Source organism: Stegostoma tigrinum, chromosome 24 (assembly GCF_030684315.1).
Source record: "Stegostoma tigrinum isolate sSteTig4 chromosome 24, sSteTig4.hap1, whole genome shotgun sequence".
In the NCBI taxonomy this organism is placed as follows: Eukaryota; Metazoa; Chordata; class Chondrichthyes; order Orectolobiformes; family Stegostomatidae; genus Stegostoma; species Stegostoma tigrinum.
In genome coordinates this window covers 16570084-16586694 of record NC_081377.1, presented here as the reverse complement: position 1 = coordinate 16586694, position 16611 = coordinate 16570084, and the positions used below count along the sequence as shown (strand labels likewise).

At 40.3% G+C, this 16611-nt stretch overlaps 1 protein-coding gene across 7 annotated transcripts in view; it reads left to right on the top strand.

Annotated features, from left to right (window-relative positions):
• Positions 1-16611, top strand: part of LOC125464971 (zinc finger MYM-type protein 4-like) — a 194792-nt gene that overhangs the window by 69675 nt on the left and 108506 nt on the right. For 6 of the 7 annotated variants that reach the window (XM_048557957.1, XM_048557956.1, XM_048557955.1 and 3 more), the window contains one exon: positions 16211-16271. In XM_048557957.1, coding sequence (XP_048413914.1) covers positions 16211-16271 — 61 coding nt within the window. Of the gene's footprint in view, positions 1-510; positions 610-16210; positions 16272-16611 lie in introns of those variants that run through there. The other variant, XM_048557959.2, reaches the window with a different exon arrangement.

Sequence of the window (16611 nt, the reverse complement as noted above, 5' to 3'; positions counted from 1 at the left end):
CAGCTGTTGAAGCCTGGCCCTGGTGAAGTGCCCTTAGAATCAGATAGATAGATAAAGAACCCATGAACGTCTCCAATCCGAGCCACAGGCTTTTAGCTGGTGTGAGGAAGCGGAGATTGACAAGGCATAAATACTACTTCGGCACGGTGACATTAATGCGTTGGAGGTGATTGAAGGTGTAATATAAGTAAAGAGCACGACTGGATGGGTGGTACAGTGACAGTAGCTTGCAGAACTGTCAATAGAGATAGGTGTCCAGGAGCCCTGATGAACCCTGGGCTTTAGATGTCGGTGGATGAGAGATTACTACATGCCACAGGCCTATTGAAATGGCGGGAAAAAGCAAGCTGAGTTCTCGCGAGATCTGAATTCCCCCCCCCCCCGCCAAAAAACCCCATCTCCCTGAAACAGATCAGGGCTCAGTCTTCCCACGGTGACGTCGTGACGCCCCGCCTGAGTCCCGTTGTGCGTCTGACGTGAAGGCGTTGAACATGACGCCGCAGCATGCGCTGCCGTGCGTGACATTCTGAGGTTGGTGTCACCAACATGGCGGAGCGGAGAGAGCAGGAGGATCTCTGCGCCTCTAGATGCACAGGCTCACTGCACACGGTAGGTCTTCCAAGTCCGCCGCCTTCACTTTTCCAACCACCGGACGCGCCGTTATCCTGTTACCTCCAGGGAGTTGGGGGTTGGTTGGGTTGTGGTGAGGGGGGGGGAGAATAACATGAAACAATGATCAAACCGAGACATGGAGATACAGAGGGGGTGCGCATTGAGGCGAGTGGTCTGCCGGAGAGAAAGAGAAGGGGGGGCGGGGTGGGTGGTCACTTATCAGGCAATGAGAGACACACACACACACACACACACATATGCAAGGCCTTCGGTGTCGAGTGGGAGAACTGCTCCCCCCTCCCCCCTCTTGCAGTTAAGTTTGAATCGCGCACTTGCATTAATAACCCCTCAGAGGTATGAAACGTTTTGTTGGCTGCATCTTCTAACAAATTCAAAATATTGACTAAGTGGCGGGATGTTGAATCTTTTGTAGCTTTACAGTTATTTATTTCTGAAATGACACAAGGTGGAACTTTGCATAGGGCTTTTGATATCGCGATAATGACTTTGTGGCCCGTGCTAAGTGGTCCTGCTTTGTCTGAGAAGGAAATGATTTTCTTTTTCAAGATCAGCACATTGTTTTGAAATGTAGAAATCTATGTTGAATAGTGTCCATTCCTTTTACAATTTGCGCGTGATATTTGCCAGGGTGCATGTGCAGTTGCGTTAGAACTTTAAAAAGGGGGAAAACTTTTGTCGGTATATACTTCAATTTTTTTTACTGAAACTTTGGATTTTTTTCAGGTGTGTATATGGCACTATTTTCGAGAGTTTTTTTGGTCTTTAACTGGTAGGCAGTCTGCTACTAAGAACACTATGGATGAGTGGCGATAGTTTAGATAAACGGGTTGCAATTTCGGTTGTTTCAACAGATTCACTGTAGCAATGGCTAATTCTTTCCAGTAGCAAAGCTGTACTTTTCTCTGTAATCTTCCCTTTTAACAATGGTGTGAATCAAGGATGAACAATCATATGTGCAGTTTTAAAAATTGAATTAAACTGTTTTACTGTACAGCGTGTCGTGTTAAATATATGTAAGGCTTTTGAGATTAATTCAGATTTACTTTTGCAAATGTCATTGATAAAGTGAGATCTGCCTTGTCTGAATATGTTTATGCAGGCATAAATCCCAATGGATTGAATTCAGTGGTTGTTTACAGTAATTATTCACTTAACAGGTAACCAGATAAGCATGTCTATTAGGCAAATGTAACCAAACAAACAGCTTTTTCATCTGGTAAGAAATTTGAATTAATGTAGTCTCTTAGAATTATCTAATTGATTTAAGGAAGCTCCATCTAGGATCAAAAATTTCTGTGCAAGGAAATTAACAGCAGAAACCATGGACTGCTGTTTAAAATTAAATGTGTGGTAATTGTGGTGGGGATTTAATTTACAATTAGCGTAAACTTGGTGTTTCTCCTCATAGAATCCTGCATCCAAGATTTAAAGAATTTGTTGGTACAAAGTAGAGGCAACTTAGATTTATAATGCCTCATTCATGATTACTTCAGGATGCCTCGAGTGTTTTACAGCTACATACTTTCTGAAGTATAGATATTGCTGCATAAAATGTGGCAATCATTGTACTTAGCTGTTCATGGAACATGGCTGTAATGTGATAATGATGAGATTCAGCTTTGGTGATGTTGATTGAGGGATAATGTATAGGGGTAATAAAGATATCTAATGCATTAATCATTTAGAATGTTCATTTTTAAAGTCGAAGTAAAATAAATACGTGGTTTCAGATCTGTGAAGGTAATATATTTTAAGAAGGTTAGCAAGTTAAATGGAGCGGTGAGCTAACTATTATTTCAAAGAAAACATGCAATTTGGCTGAAATGTCTCAATCAAATACTTGTGAATTTGATTGAAGTGTTTACAAAGTTGTACTTCTGTGATATCCTGGAGTATAGATCAGGGTGTCTAGTAATTTGAGTTCAGTTCAGACAAATAGTTTACTATTAGTAGAAGGGTGAGTAAGTTTGTGAAATTTCCAAGATTTGAGAATCTGTTCAAGTTGTTAGACTGTCAGAACGGGAAAAAGTTTCTGATCCATCAGAAATCAAAAGGAGTTCTCTCAGACATCAAAGCTGGAAAGGGTCAGTCAAGTATGCAATTAAGAGTTAACATAGAAATGGCACTTTAGTGGAGTTGAATGTCTTAAAAGGATATTACTTAAAAATTATTTTCAAATGGGCATGTATAGAGCATTAGACATAACAAGGTGTAGCACTGGATGAACACAGCAGGCCAAGCAGCTTTGGAGGAGCAGGAAGGCTGACGTTTCGGGCCTTGACCCTTCTTCGGAAAAATGGCCTGAAATGTCAACCTTCCTGCTCCTTTGCTGCTTGGTCTGCTGTGTTCATTCAGCTGTACACCTTGTTATCTCAGATTCTCCAGCATCTGCAGTTCCTACTACCTCTCACGTATAGAACATTTTTGTTCCCCTTGAGTAATGCATGTGTATTTTTTAATTTGAAATAATTGACATCTTGTGAGTGAATGTTGAATGAATAACCATCATGCTGAACGGCTGCAAGCATTAACGTCTGATCTGTCAAGCCACATTTCACTCTGGGATCTCGCATGTCCAGTTTTGCCCTCACCAGTGATCATAAATTGGGGTCCCTTAGTGAGATAGGAACTCAGTGAAGTTTAGGCACGATGGACATAAAACAGGAGTGTTGTTTTGAAGTATATCAGATAGGTTGGACTGCCAGGGTGACTGTGAATTTTGTTATGAACTTTCCAGGAATATAAAGCACAACAGTGAATTATTTGAGATCTGTGACAAAGACTAAAGTGAGAGTTAGCAGATGAATTGGCAATGGAAATAAAAGCAAGATGCTGCAAAGATGATATGTTTAAGTATTACCCAGAATGTAAAGTTGCCATTGTCTAACCAGACCATTGGACTGCTCTCTTTAGAGTTGGTGGTTTATCCTGAGGGTCTCCATGCCTTAGGTGAGGCGAAAAGTTGAGAAGGAGCATCCTTCATGGACACCTCAGGTAGTGTGGGAATTTGAACTCGAGTTGTTGGTGTATGTCTGCCTGACCAACCAACTATCCAGTTGACTGAGCGAATCTGATATTGAGTCTGCCAAAAATTAACTAATGTTTAGTAAGGAACAAAGGAAATGTATGTTTGAGGTAAAAGAGAGAGAAAGAAAGAGAACTCAAGTTGGAAAGAAGAGATGAAAAGAGCAATAATATTAACAGTTAAATAATCACGGAGAAAAGGTTAAACCTACAAATGATATAAAGAAAATAACAAGTCCATATTTATTACAATGGAAGTATGAAAACTAGTTGTTAGGCAAGTGGGAGACAATTTGTAGTAATAGGGACAGCTAAGGAATCCTGAGAAAAAGGAGCATCAGGAAAGTAAATATTAAAACTGTAACTATAGTACAGATAAGCTGTGTTTGCTTGGAATCTGCTACAAAGAGAGAGATGATTAGGAACAATCAAGAATTTTTTTCCCAACAATTGTTTTTAAAAAGTAAGACAAGTAGAGGTTCTGAGTATTTTATTTCAAAGGGAGAGCTATTTCTGCTTGAAATCAAGGAGATGAGCCAATAAAGATATTGAGAGAGAAACCAGAACAAGTCAGGCGCTGATGCTGGTGATTGTTTGATTGTCTTTGAGAGGGGTTAATAACAGATAAAATTTAAGGAGTACACACTGCTATTGTATATTGTTGAATTAAAGAGTTCATAATCACTAGGCTAACCAATGGCAAAAATTAAACTTATGACCTATCCAACCAGGAATCAACTTGGCATATGACTTATCCAGTATTGCTTAGTTTTATTTGATCACAATACAGGACATTGAAATAACTTTTCTGCACCTTTCTGACAAGTGTTTTACGTCTCATGAGAAAGCAGACAGTACGAAGGATAGTGCTTATCTGAAAGGATGTCTTAAAATGTCCAGCTACACAATGCACTTGTCTCTGCATTGTGTGGTGGCCCATATGCTTCTGGGGCAAAATATCTGCTTTATATAATTGGGTGATGTACTTTTCAAGGACTAGATTTCTCTGAAGCATTTCTGGTAAAAAGCAGCTTGCTTCCAATAAATTGTCTCGTAACCAAGTCACCTGGGAGATAAATTGTAAATGAGAAAAGGTCAACCAGAAGTGGGTGAGTAGGTCCCTGAGTGTAGCTCTATCTGCAAGCACTTTGCTTTTTAGTTTTGAACAGCTGACAAGAGAAAATATTTAATGCAGAGTTGTTAAGACGCAGGTAGAGCAAATAAGACCAAATCAGGTTTGTAACAGAGTTAAATTTTTCAAATTAAAATATTGCCCAATTGTTCATAAGCAGACTTAAAGAAAACATACCTAATACAAAGGTTATAAGTTAAGCAGAAAATAACTATTTATTGTGAAACTATAACTTTAGCAGAGCAAAGTGAACAAAATAATATAATTAAGATCAATAGTTTAAAGCCAATCTTGTTTGATTGTAAACCCCTTTGCACACCTGTCTAGATATAGTTAAGGGATAAATTAGCAAGAAAGTAAGAGTTGTGATTCGCAAGTTCAAATAACTGTTTCAATAATTAGCATCAGATCTTTCTGGAAGTCTTTATTGATGGTTGTAAGCAATCTTGTAAGCAGAGTGAGACAGGGTCAATGGACCTGAAACGTTAACTCTTTTCTCCTTCACAAATGCTGCCAGACTTGCTGAGCTTTTCCAGCAACTTTGTTTTTGTTCCTGATTTACAGCATCTGCAGTTCTTTTGGTTTTTATGAAAAAAAATTGATAAGCCTGAGTTCATTGAAAAAGTCTTAATTGTGAGTTGAGGTTCAAGAGGTAGCTGAGAAGAGACTGAGTTTAGATGCAGACTGCAGAATGAACATAGAATCTCTACAGAGCAGAAACAGGCCCTTTGGCCCAACAAGTCCACACCAACCCTTGGAGCATCCCACCCAGACCCATCCCCTTATAACCCACCTAATCTACACCTCCCTGAACACTGCAGGCAATTTAGCATGGCCAATCCACCTAACCTGCACATCTTTGGACTGTGGGAGGAAACTGGAGTACCTGGAGGAAATCCAAGCAGCTACAGGGAGAATGTGCAAACACCACACAGATACCCAAGGGTGGAATTGAACTCAGGTGCCTGGTGCTGTGAGGCAGAAAGAGAACTCTGAGATCCAACGTTCTTTTGCTTAATGTGCCTTTGTTTAACAGAGTCAACATCGTGAAATCATTTGATAGAGATGTGAAGACATAACCTTGTTAGAAGGTAACAGAAAACCCAAGAAATCTCAGCCCTTTAAGCTTTAAAACATTTCTGAGACCAGTTGGTTAATTTGCCATTTTTTGGCAAATTGGAAATCAAATGGGTGTTGACTGCAAGTTGCATTCACCAGTTTAGTTTAAATAGCAGCCGTCTTTTGATTCTGCTTTTACTGATTACTTTAAATTGCATAATTATTATAGAGTCAGACAGCATAGAAACAGAACCTCCAGTCCAACTTGTCTGCGCCAAAGAGACATCTCAATGTGATCTAGTCCCATTTGCTAGCATTTGGCCCATATACCTCCAAATCCTTCCCACTCTGGTACCCATCCAGATGCTGTTAAAGTGTGTTGTAATTGTACCAGACTCCAAAACCACCTCTGGCAGCTAGTTTCATACATGCAGCACCCTCGGTATGACCCTTCAGGTCCTTAATCCCCCCTCAACTTAAACCTGTGCTCTCTAATTTTGCAACTCCATCACCCTAGGAAAAAGATTTTGGCTATTAACCCTGTTAATGCTCCTCATGACTTTGTAAACCTCTCAAAGGCCATCCGTCAGCCTCCGATGCTCTGGGGTAAGAGCCCCAGCCAATTCAGCCTGTCCTTAAAACTGAAACCCTCAAGTCTTGATAACATCCTTGTAAATCTTGTCTGCACTGTCTCTAGTTTAACAACAGCCTTCCTACAGAAGGGTGACCAGATCGTACACAGTATTTAAAAGTGGTGCCACCGACGTCCTGTTCGTCCACAACATGACATCCCAACTCCTATGTTCAGTGTTCTGACCAATGAAGGCATGTGTGCCAAATGCCACCTTCACTACCCTGTCTACCTGCTACTCCATTTACAAGGAACAAATCACACACACCCCTGGGTCTGTTTGTTTGGCAACACGCCACAGGGCTGTACCTTAAATTGTAGAAGACCTACACTGGTTTGTCTTACCAAAATGCAACACCTCACATTTATCTAAATCAAACTCTCTGCCACTCCTCAGCCAATTGGTTTATCTGAATGAAGTCCCATTGTACTTCGAGATGACCTTCTGGGGAAGGGTCATTCAACTCGATATTAACTGTGATCTCTCACCTCAGTTGTTGTCAGACCTGCTGAGCTTTTCCAGCAATTTCTTTTTCTTTTGTTTTTGATTTACAGCATCTGAATTTCTTTGTTTTTAATCTTTTTCACTGTCCATTACATCACCTGTTTTGATATCATGCTTGAACTCACTAAACATCCTTCCTATATTTGGGCCCAAATTATTTATGTAAATGATGACAAGCAGTGGAACCAACACTGATCCTTGCGGCACGCTGCTGGTCACAGGCCTCTGGTCTGAAAAGTAACTCTCTACCACCACCTTCTGTCTCCTACTTTCAAGCCAGTTTTGTATCCAGTTGGCTCGCTCCCCTGGACCCACTTTACGAACTAGTCTACTGTGCAGAAGCTTGTCAAATGCATGACTGAAGTCAATGTAGGATTCTACCGCTACCGCTTTGCCTTCACCAGTCATCTTTGTCGCCTCTTCAAAATAACTAAATCAAGTTAGTGACACATGATTTCCCGTATTAGTTAACATGTTCTTTTGATTTTGAGGTCGAATTATTCTTATTACACAGTGAGCCATGTGGCTTAATTCTTTTGGCAAAATGTTTGTGTTCAGAAAAAAACATTGCAAGTTACTAGCTCTGCTGAGATCACAGCAAATACTTTAGCAGTGGCTTGGGTTGTGGCTGGAGTTGTTGGTTGGTTAGCTGAGCTGACTGGTTTTTGTGAAAACATTTCGTCCGCTTTCTAGGAGACGTTGTCAGAGCTGTCTAGCCTTCGTTGAAGCACTGTTGTTCTGTTTCATTCTGAATTTGTGGGGTCCGGTCACCAGAATATACAAACGCCAATGAGTTTTGACAAGATTTGTAGCTCGGGTTGAGGTTCTGGATGTGAGTTTGCTCGCTGAGCTGGAAGGTTAGTTTTCAGACATTTCGTCACCATTCTAGGTAACATCATCAGTGAGCCTCCGACGAAGCGCTGGTGTTATGTCCAGCTTTCTATTTATCTGGTTATTATCACCCAAGGAAACCTAACCAGATAAATAGAAAGCAGGACATAACACCAGCGCTTCGTCGGAGGCTCACTGATGATGTTACCTAGAATGGTGACGAAATGTCTGAAAACTAACCTTCCAGCTCAGCGAGCAAACTCACATCCACAATACAAATGCCAACTTGCAGCACGACGGCATGACCAACTCTCCCTTGTTTCTATTTGCTCTGACGAAGAAGGACATCAGTTTAACTGGGACAGTGTAACAGTATCAGGACAAGCAAAACAAAGACTAGCACGAGAATTTTTGGAAGTCTGGTATTCAACCGCTGGTGCCATAAGCAAGCATGTTGAAATAGACCCCATCTACGTATCACTACAGAGCAAAACCAGAAATAGAACTGCCCACCATAGCAGACATATAAATTCAGAATGGAACAGAATGACACTGTCTGTGGAGGCGAGACTGCACTAAAGGGTGTCAGCTAGAAGTGGGGTGAAACAGTTGCATGAAAACCAGTTGGCCCGGCGACAACCAACCAAATCATCGCAAATAGTTCGGAGCTAGCGTTGCATGAGTGTGATTCTTGGTTGACACTTATATTCCAGTCAATAGATGGATGATTTCCTTATAAAGAGTGACAAAGCTGTTAAATTATATTCATGAACAAGCTTAATATGAACTAATTTCTGGCTTTGAAGAAACTGAGAAGCAAAGCAGCTTACTTATTTGCTCATTACAGTGAGTTGTTTGCTATTTCATTTTGGATTATCTCTTGCCAATGCGCTGGCAGAGGAGGAAGTTGGTGCTGTTGACAGCATTGTGTGCGGAGAACTGGAAGCTGTTGCTGGCTCCACAACAAATATGTAAGAAATACCTGGTGTCCTTTTAGCATGGCTGTCCTCCTTGCTCCCTGATCAGTGTCCCGTTCATATACCCTGCCTGCTACCTTCCAAGTGTTTACTGTAGGGCAGTGAATAAATCTTGACTGCAAGAATTGAATTAATTTAAAACATTTGGAAAGTGCTCAACTACAATGTCAATAACATCACAGGTGTTGTAACTGCATGCATAGTGAGTGTATCCCCTGTGGTTGCAATGGCAGTAAACACACTCTACTCCATTTCTGACCCTTTTGTTCTGTTTCTGTCACCATAGTAGCCATGTTAAATGTGGGGTTATAGGGATGGATTGAATACCAGACTTCCAGAAATTCTCGTGCTAGTCTTTGTTTTGCTTGTCCTGATACTGTTACACTGCCCCAGTTAAACTGATGTCCTTCTTGGTCAGAGCAAATAGAAAATTGACATTACTGATGTTTGAATCCATGGCACTGATTGTTTTCTTAAACCAGAGATTTGTGTTTTTCTGCTTCTAGACTGTTGTAATTTCATGATTGAAGGGTCAGTCATGTTCTGGAGTTATGATTCTAAGATCAGCTCTAGTCTTAGGAATGACCTGATTTCTTTGGCTGTGAGGGGAGAGTGCGGAGCAGATTGTGCTGCTCATCCGGAAGGACATCATGATGATTTTATTCAATATAATGCAACTTTGAGAAACAGAAAATCCATGTTGCAAAGCGCAGCCATTGGGCACTTTGTTTCTGTGCTGGAAATGAACTAAGCAGCCGAATCCTACTCCCCAGCTCTTGGTACGAAAGCCTGTAGGTTGTAGCTCTTCCCAGTGCATATTGAAATTTATTTTAAAAGCAGTTGTTAGCATTGTTATCATTTAGTAATATCTGGCACAGATGCCTGAGATCAAATGGAATGATAAGATAGATGATGGTTATAAATTAATAAAGGAAGAATTGATGAAGAACTGGATCACTATGGAGCATAAGTAATCAGTGGGTTGGAGTTTTGTGATGTATAAGTTTGAAATAAAACTTTGGAAGAATGTTTGTTTAGATTTTGCATAACCAACTTTTTAACCTCTAATATTTAACATCTGTTCCTGACACTATTTTAGGTGGAGTGTTTCAGGCACACCCTCGCACTTATGAGTAAAATAATTTGTCCTATACTCTCCTTCACACCTGCTACCGATTACTTTAAATCTATCATCCCTGGTTGACCTCTCTCCAAAGGCCATTATTTCCTTCCCGTCAATTCTGTCTAGATTTGTCATAATTTTATAAACGCCAATAAAATCTCTCTCTGCTTCTTCTGTTTCAAAGCAAACAAACCTGGTCTAGCCAGTCTGAGCTTGTAGCTAAACTTTCCCATTCTTTGCACTGTCCGATTTCCTCTGAACCTCTTCAGAGCAGTCACAACTTTGTGAAGGATTATAGAGCATAAAACAGCGCAAGAAAGCTCCTTTTGCCTGTGCTGACACTCGATGCATTTCTAAACTTAAAAACCTACTTGTTTCCTAGACCTGTATTCTCTGCCTATTCATATATATGTCAAGATGCCTCTTAAGCATTGCAGATATTTTCAGCGCTGCCACCACCTCAGGCACACCCACTGCGTTTAAAAACAAAATTTGTTTCTCCCATTGCCTTTAACTTAGCCCCTTTGCCTATAACTATGTCTTGTGTTCATTGACATTTCTACCCTAGGGAAAAAAACCCAGACTAATCATTCTGCCCATGCCTTTCTTTTATGGCACAGTGGTTAGTGCTGCTTCCTCATAGTGCCAGGGACCTGAGTTCGATTTCATGCTCAAATGGCTGTCTCTGTGGAGTTTGCATATTCTTCCCGTGTTAGTGTGGATTTCCTCAGGGGTGCTCTGGCGTCCTATTTCAATCCAGAGATGTGCAGGTTTGGTGACTTGGCCATGCCAAATTGCCTATAATGTCCAGGGATGTGCAGTGTAGGTGGATTAGCCATTGTAAGTGTGGGATTACAGGGATGGTGTCGGGGAGTGGATCTGGATAGGATGCTGCTCGGACGGCTGAGTAATTCAGTGGGTATGGCCTGCTTCCCATTGTTGGGATTCTATGATTTCATAATGTTGTAAACTTATATAGCTTTGGCCTTAATAGTGTTTGAATCCATGGCAGTGGTTGTTGTCTAAAACCAGAGATTTGTGTTTTCCTACTTGTAGATTTTGGCAATTTCATGACTGAAGGATCTATTGTGCTTTGGAATTAGGATTCTAGGATCAGCACCAGAGTTAGGAATTTACCTGATTTCTTTGGCTGTGTGGGGGAGAGCATGGAGCAGACTGCTGCTCATCCAGAAGGACATCATGAACCACACACTTCCTTCAATGAAATGATCGAAAGTGAAAACTCTGGTTAGTTTTTGTTGTTTTAAATCCATCTTTTGCGTAGGACGTTAGGTTGGGAATGAGCTTACCTGGCTAGATGCTGCTGTGTGGATCAGGCAACACCAATCCTCATTCTCATTGAGGTAGATTTTGCACCTGGTCCCTTAGCCTAACTGTAGTAAAATCACAGCTATTATCAGCAGTTTGGTGAATAATTACCAAGGATTTGCCTTTAGAGAAAAAATAGAAAGAAAATCATCATCTTTTACTGCATCTTGAGCACAATTTTAATGGCCAAAGATTTAAGATTGTCTGAATTGGTGCAGATCTAGGATGAAACTATCCTCTGTTACAGAATCAGCTTAGTGGGGAACTATCAAATATACGTTTTTTTATTCCTTTATTAGAATTGTAATGAATTGGTTAAAGTTCTCTTGCAAGCCTGCTGCGAACATTTCAAAATAAATGAAAGCCTGAGTGATTTGCTTCCAAAATAATATTTTAGCCTTTCTAAATAACCAGATGAAGTTGAGGGTTTTAGCACAGTTTGGTGTAACAATGTTGATGAATTACCCCTTTCAGACCCAGGGCAGTTGTGATCTATTGGTCAATTTTCACTCTTGTACTTGCTAAGGTTCCAAATATATAATGAGATGAGAGAGGCTGCCTGCCCTATCTGAATATATCCATCCATAAGGAACCACGGTCCCTCTTTCTGCCCATATCTTAGCAACCGTCTGTGGAATAAGCCTAAAGCGCTTTCTCCTTCATTATCCAGTTTCTAAAATTTAATCTGATTTTTGTGCAAAAAATGCAGATCTTGACTCCAGTCATAAGTTGCCTGTTACTGATTATCTCTCTGTCCTTGTCACGGAGTAAAAATAGCATTCAGAATTAATGTTCTGTATTCCTGTAATTATCATGTTGTTCTGTGAAGTCTGTTCTCAAGTCACTCTCTTTTTTTTTCAAGGCTAATTTAGCCAAAATTTGTAACTTTCCTTCTCACTCAGTTCTCTGACACAAGGAATAGGCCTTGTTGGTCAGCCGTGGATGATTTCCAGGTTTTGGGTGCCTTTCTTGATCAGTACTGCAGCATAGCATTCAAGGTACAGGCCACTCAGGGTAGTGGAATCTGGTAGCATGGTCACGATTTGTCAGCTTCTTTATAACAACCTGGGGATCAATTGTGAACCTTGTGTCTTAATGACTGTGAAATAGAGGATTTATTTTTGACTCATTTGGGACATCCTACAAAAGCAAGTGTAGTATTGTGATCTTTTTTGGGTATCTCCTGATTCATCCTTCAGAGGTTAAGTTCTTAATTAACACAAATCAGAAATCCATAATTTTTGGTAAAATCAGCTACTTGCATGTGTTAGAAATATTTGTTCCGATAGTCTATGATCATGATGCTGAACCAAAATGTACGTGATCTTCACTATTCCACTTTGCAAGTAAGTTGCTTTTTCAAATACTATTAATGCTGTGGTGGCAGCATTTAAGCACTGCATCAGGACACTTGAACAACTGTTCATTTGTAACTTTGGTTTTTATTAACTTAGAGGTTTGGGGCCGGAATGCCTGGTTTCAAACAGTGGCTATTCCAATTAGTAAGGTTTTCTATATGTGGCCTTTTCAATTAAGTTGCAATAATTCATGTAAAAGGAATAAAAACTGGCAACCTTTTTTGGATCAGAAATATAGATTTTATTGTACCTCAATACTCTGAAAATGCTTAATAGGACTTGCTCACAAATTGGAGTCATCTAATGACAGTGCTTCTCAAACTATTTTCTAACGTGGTCCCATTTTAGCACTTGAAAATGAATGTGATCCCAGGCACTACCACAAATAATACAGTAATAAAACAGCATTCTCAAAATCGATTTCTTCTTGTTAAATTTGAATGTACCAAATTGTCATATTAATATAGAAATCTGTTTCTGTAGAATGTCATTGGTTTATTTATTCTTGTAGGTTTCTGTGAAGCTGTCAGTATTCACCAATTACGGAAGATTTGGTGAAGCCTCTTTTAACAATCTCTCCTGATCAGTTGAGGAATTTTAGTCAACTTGCCCATTCTGACTTTCTCAGTAGCCACTGTGGTCACTTTCTTTTTCATCAGATTAGGGTGAAACTGAATTTGTTTTAAATTTAATCCTTATTAGGTTATTTCCTGTCACTATCCTGATTAACATGAGGTAGCAGCATAGATGGGAATCAAATATTTGTCCCATTGTCTTTTTTGTCTTTCATGGGATGTGGGCATCACTGCAAGGCCAGTTCTTGTTATCTATCCCTAATTGCCCTTAAGATGCTGCTGATCCACCTCCATGATCTGCCGCAGTCCATTAGATATAGGTACACCTGTGGAGCTGATAGGGAGCAACTTTGACAATTTAGGTCCAGCAACAATGTAGCAAGTCAGGATGATATGTGGCTTGGGGGGGATCTTGTGGTGATAGTTTTCTTATGTATCTGCTACCCTTGTCCTACATTGCAGAGATTGAAAGTTTAGAAGGTGCTGCTGAAGGAATCTTGGTGAGTTGCTGCCCTATGATATATGTTGTACCTGATGCTGCCACTTTGCAATGATCTGGAGGGAATGAATGTTTGATTTGGATATTTGAGCAGCTAACTTTTTCCCTGTTTTATAATTGTCCACTTCTCGCATCTGGATATGCCAGAACTTAGATCTGACAAACTTCTACTGTTTGGCATGTCACTACTACTGTGTTATAAATTCTTCAGTTTGTCACCTAATTTCTAAGCTTGTCTGGTGCTGCTGCTGAGATGTTAATGTGATAACATACCATTAATATTTATGCGCGTTATCTTCCTACACGGGTATGTGGAAACTTCCTGCCTGAATAGGATTAGGTGGGAAACATTTGTAAAGGTGTTAGACATCTGTAATTCTGTAAGGGGATGAAACTTCTGTAAGAGAGTGAAACTTCTGCAAAAGTATGAAATTCCTGTTTATACTGAAATGGCCAGATGAGTGTCCTTTTGTTTAAGCTAGACACTTCGGCAGCTTGAAATCGCATTCTGTCACTTCGGCGACTTGAAAACGTGTCCTGCCGTTATCTGTCCCTTCGCAAACAATCAATACTGTATCCTGTTCTCTTTATGTTCCGAATGTAGTAAACAGCCAATTCATCCATAGAGTGTAAAAAGCGGGGACTGTCCGCTGTTGCGGGGAGAATTGCTTGTGGAACTCAGCACTTTGTGCCGGCTTGTCTATAGTGATCCTCCACAGCTTGTGCTTGCTTAATAATAAAGGATTGTGTTTTTGTAGCCAGGCCAGTGTCTTGTTATTACATCAAGTCCGTGAGGGTCTCCGAAAACGAACCTGACACTCCTGCCATATGCTGTTCACTGAAACTGTGTTGATCCCTTGCCATAGTAACAGTTATTCATAATACAAGCGTATAATGCTGCTGGGGTTGATGTTCTCAACATGTCATGAATACCAACGTTTCAGCTTCTAAATCTGTTCTATCCAGCAGTAAAGCTGCATGTGCTAACGACTATCCTTAGTATGACTTAGTTTTCACAAGGACTGTGGTCACTTCTGTCTAAACTGCCAGAGACAGATGCATATGCAACGGAAAGAATGGTGAGGTCAAGGTCTGGAAGATAAATTGCTCCTTTTGGTTCTGTCAGCAATTGGGAGAGACCCAGTCAAGCAATAATGTCCTTTCAAGCCTGGGTCAGCCAGGTCAGAAGTGTTGCTGCCGAGATTGGTCAACATTGGAAACTCCCCACTCGGAGTGTATCCTTTGCCCTTTTTACCGTGATGCTTCTTACGAGTGGTACTCAACATGATTCATAAGGTACTGACTCATAAGGTGAGGGAGGTTGCAATCTGTCAGAGATTTCCTTACCTGTGATTGACCTGATTCTGAGGAAGTTCATGTGATCTGGTGTTGAGGTTGGCAACACCCAGGACAATTGTCTTCTGTCCACAGACATTGCTGGTACCCCTGCCGATGGGCCTGGACTTGTCCAAGAATGATAAATCTGATGCTGGGGGATATTGGTTGCAATGTGAAATTTGAAGACTGTGATTGTGTCAGGCTGCTGCTTAATCACGATTTTGGACAGCTTTTTCAATTATGGCACGATCTGGCGGAAAATGACCACTTTGGAGGGTACACACGACTGAACATTCTCTTGCTGTTTCTGGTCCCTAGTTGATGCTGGGTTGTTCATCTGGTTTTGTTCCTTTTTGATTTTTCTGTCATGATGTGGTATATCTGAGGGCAGTTGAAAATCAACTATGTTGCTGTGGTTCCGGAGTCACATGGAGGTCTCAACAAGCTACAACAGATTGCCTTCCTTCGTGGATATTAGTTAACCTGATGAGCTTTTGATAGGATCAATGACTGTTCAGTAATGGTGCTATGAAACTATATATTTCCATTCCAGATTTTTATTGATTCATTGAATTTAAATTCCTCCTATTCCTATGTTTGGCTTTAAATGCATATTTGCAGAGAATTGGACTGGATTGCTGGGCTCCCAGTTGAGTCATTACAACAGCTCGAGTATCTTCCCTTGACTGTGGTTTCTTCATGTTATAGTAGGTGTTTGTGTTTTATTTTGGAATTGATTTTCTATTTTACCTTTTACATGCCCTCAGATACAGGAGTATTCAATGTTTCTTAAACAGCAATTTTTAAACTGCCTTTGGTAATTGTATTTCTTTGCATCTAGTTATGCTTGCGTTCCATACTGTGTTATATTACGTCGCCAAATCAGAACATTGGCTCGCAGTTCTCTTTAGGTTTGTATAAACTTCAGCTGATATGAGAGGTCACTGATGGTGTGACAGCATGAATTATAACAAACAAGCCTAATGCTTGCAAGAAGTGTGCATTATAAGCTGGAGCATAAAATGTAAACACTTAATAACCAGAGAATAATTTAAAAACATTTGAAATAACTAAGTTAACTTTCAAGAGGATCATTTTTTCAGGTTAGAAGTAGAAATAAAAATGAGTGCAGTTTTATACAATGCTTCTGAATCAGACATTTCACTCTAGTATTTTTGTAACTTTTCTGTTTCCAGGATGATGAATATCTTGGCAATGTTCCTTCTCCTGGTACATGGGAAGAAGATGGTGATGCAAGTAAGTGCCTGTCCTTTTTAACTTGAATATTTTAAAAAAAAATGCTGTTAACTTTTCTTAATTGTAAAGAATGTTTGTTATTTGTGGAGATCCTGCAACAAGATTAAAGGGGCAACAGATCACTGCACAACTGATCGCCATTTGTCAAACAAAACAGCACTATTACAATATAATCAAGTGTGAAGCTGGATGTACACAGCAGGCCAAGCAACATCTCGGGAGCACAAAAGCTGACGTTTCGGGCCTAGACCCTTCTTCAGAGAGGGGGATGGGGTGAGGGTTCTGGAATAAATAGGGGAGAGGGGGAGGCGGACCGAAGATGGAGAGAAAAGAAGATAGG